At 33.4% G+C, this 1,807-nt stretch overlaps 1 protein-coding gene across 3 annotated transcripts in view; it reads right to left on the reverse strand.

Moving 5' to 3' along the window:
- The window catches only part of LOC106874565 (centriolar satellite-associated tubulin polyglutamylase complex regulator 1), a 130,770-nt gene that overhangs the window by 23,454 nt on the left and 105,509 nt on the right, over window positions 1-1,807 (reverse strand). Inside the window, exon 9 of one of the 3 annotated variants that reach the window (XM_014922340.2) lies at window positions 1,330-1,377. The exons of the other annotated variants lie outside the window; for them this stretch is intronic. Within the exon in view, the coding sequence (XP_014777826.1) occupies window positions 1,330-1,377 (48 nt within the window). The remainder of the gene's footprint in view (window positions 1-1,329; window positions 1,378-1,807) is intronic. 3 annotated transcript variants of the gene reach the window in all.

Below are 1,807 nucleotides of genomic sequence, written 5' to 3' on the forward strand. Positions count from 1 at the left end.
TATATATATATATATATATATGTATGTGTGTGAGGGTGAATGGCCTAGTGGTTAGGGTGTTTCACTCATGATTGCTAGATTGTGATTTCAATTCCTAGATTGGGTGATGCGCTGTATTCTTGAGCAAAACGCTTCATCTCACCTTGCTCTGTAAACACTTCAACACTTGACGCGTGGTACAAAGTGCACTTGTTCAGATAACGTTGATTTGTTGGGGAGAGTGAGCTAATGTGTAGCACAAGCATTTGATCACTATAAACAAATCATTTGTGCAGGTCATTTGGCAAAAGCTGTCATCTTTGATGAGAGAGTTCATCATGTATGTGTGTGTGTGTATTTGCCTATATATATGTGTGCATGTATGTGTTGGCTTGTTTGTTTAAATTTGTGGTCATTTGTATGAAAATTACACCAAGCGGTATTGCTGTCATCTGTTTCCCTTGTTAAAACTTCATGCAATCATTTTGTGTCTTTCAAAGATGTGTAGATTAAGAGATCCCTTATTTGAAAAGCGAGTAAGGATTAGTGTTAGGAAGGGCATCCAGCCTAAAAAACAATATCTCAAGTAACATATTCGTCCACCACCTGTAGGCATGGAAAAACATATGTAAAAACAAGCAGAATGAAAGTAATGTATAGAAACATGTGTGTGTGCACATATTTGTGTATGTTTACATATACATACACACACATATATACACATACATACATACACAGGATCACATACATATGCACATAGACATACATACATATACATACATACATACATATATATCTGTGGTATATGTGTTGTCTGCATTTTGTATGTGTGTATGTAAAGAAGCAGCTAACACTACAGATGGGAAATATTTGTGTGTGTGTGTATATATATATATATATATATATATATATATATATGTATATATATATATACACACACACACACATATATGCAAACACACACACACACACATGAACACACATAAACATACATACATGTGTGTGTATACATATATATATATATATGTATGTATGTATACATAAAATATATATATGTATATGTATGTATGTATATAGAATATATATCCATATGCATATACACGTGTGTATGTATATGGATACACAGACACACATGCACACATACACATATATATCTATATATAAATATATATCCATATCTGTGGTGTATGTGTTATCTCTGTTTTGTGTGTGTGTGTGTCAGTGTGTATGTAAAGAAGCAACTAACACTACAGATAGAGGACACATGCTGCAAATAGAGCATGAATAATGTAATATTGAGGGACAAAGTATAACTATAGGTATGACAAGAGGAAGTAAAGAAAGACTCACTTGGTGAATCGTCCAGTTGAAGTGTGCAGGTGATACGCTGGAATCCGACTTGAGGCACAAAAGCAAAAGTGGAGGAAGAAATTGTTCAATTGTAGGCGGATAAGTTTACAAAATGTGTATGTTACAGAAGAACAAACTAAACCCTGCTGTTTCTTATGGAAAGTTGTAACCTGCAGAACAACATGCACAATATATATGTGTGTGTGTACATATGTGTGTGTGTACATATGTGTGTGTGTACAAACTTGTATATTTGTATAAATGTTTACATACATGTGCATGTGTATATATGTATATATACATAGAATAAAAGTATGTGACAGGAAAAACAGAAAATAGGACAAAGAAAACACAGCAGGGACAGGAATATATATATATGTTTTCATTCATCAGTTGTTCATTGAAGTACTGCAGCTTTGGTACATTAACAACATGATTGTTCACTTCAGGGTGTCAGTAGACTTAACAGTAATTATAT

Source organism: Octopus bimaculoides, chromosome 6, assembly GCF_001194135.2.
Source record: "Octopus bimaculoides isolate UCB-OBI-ISO-001 chromosome 6, ASM119413v2, whole genome shotgun sequence".
NCBI lineage: Eukaryota > Metazoa > Mollusca > Cephalopoda > Octopoda > Octopodidae > Octopus > Octopus bimaculoides.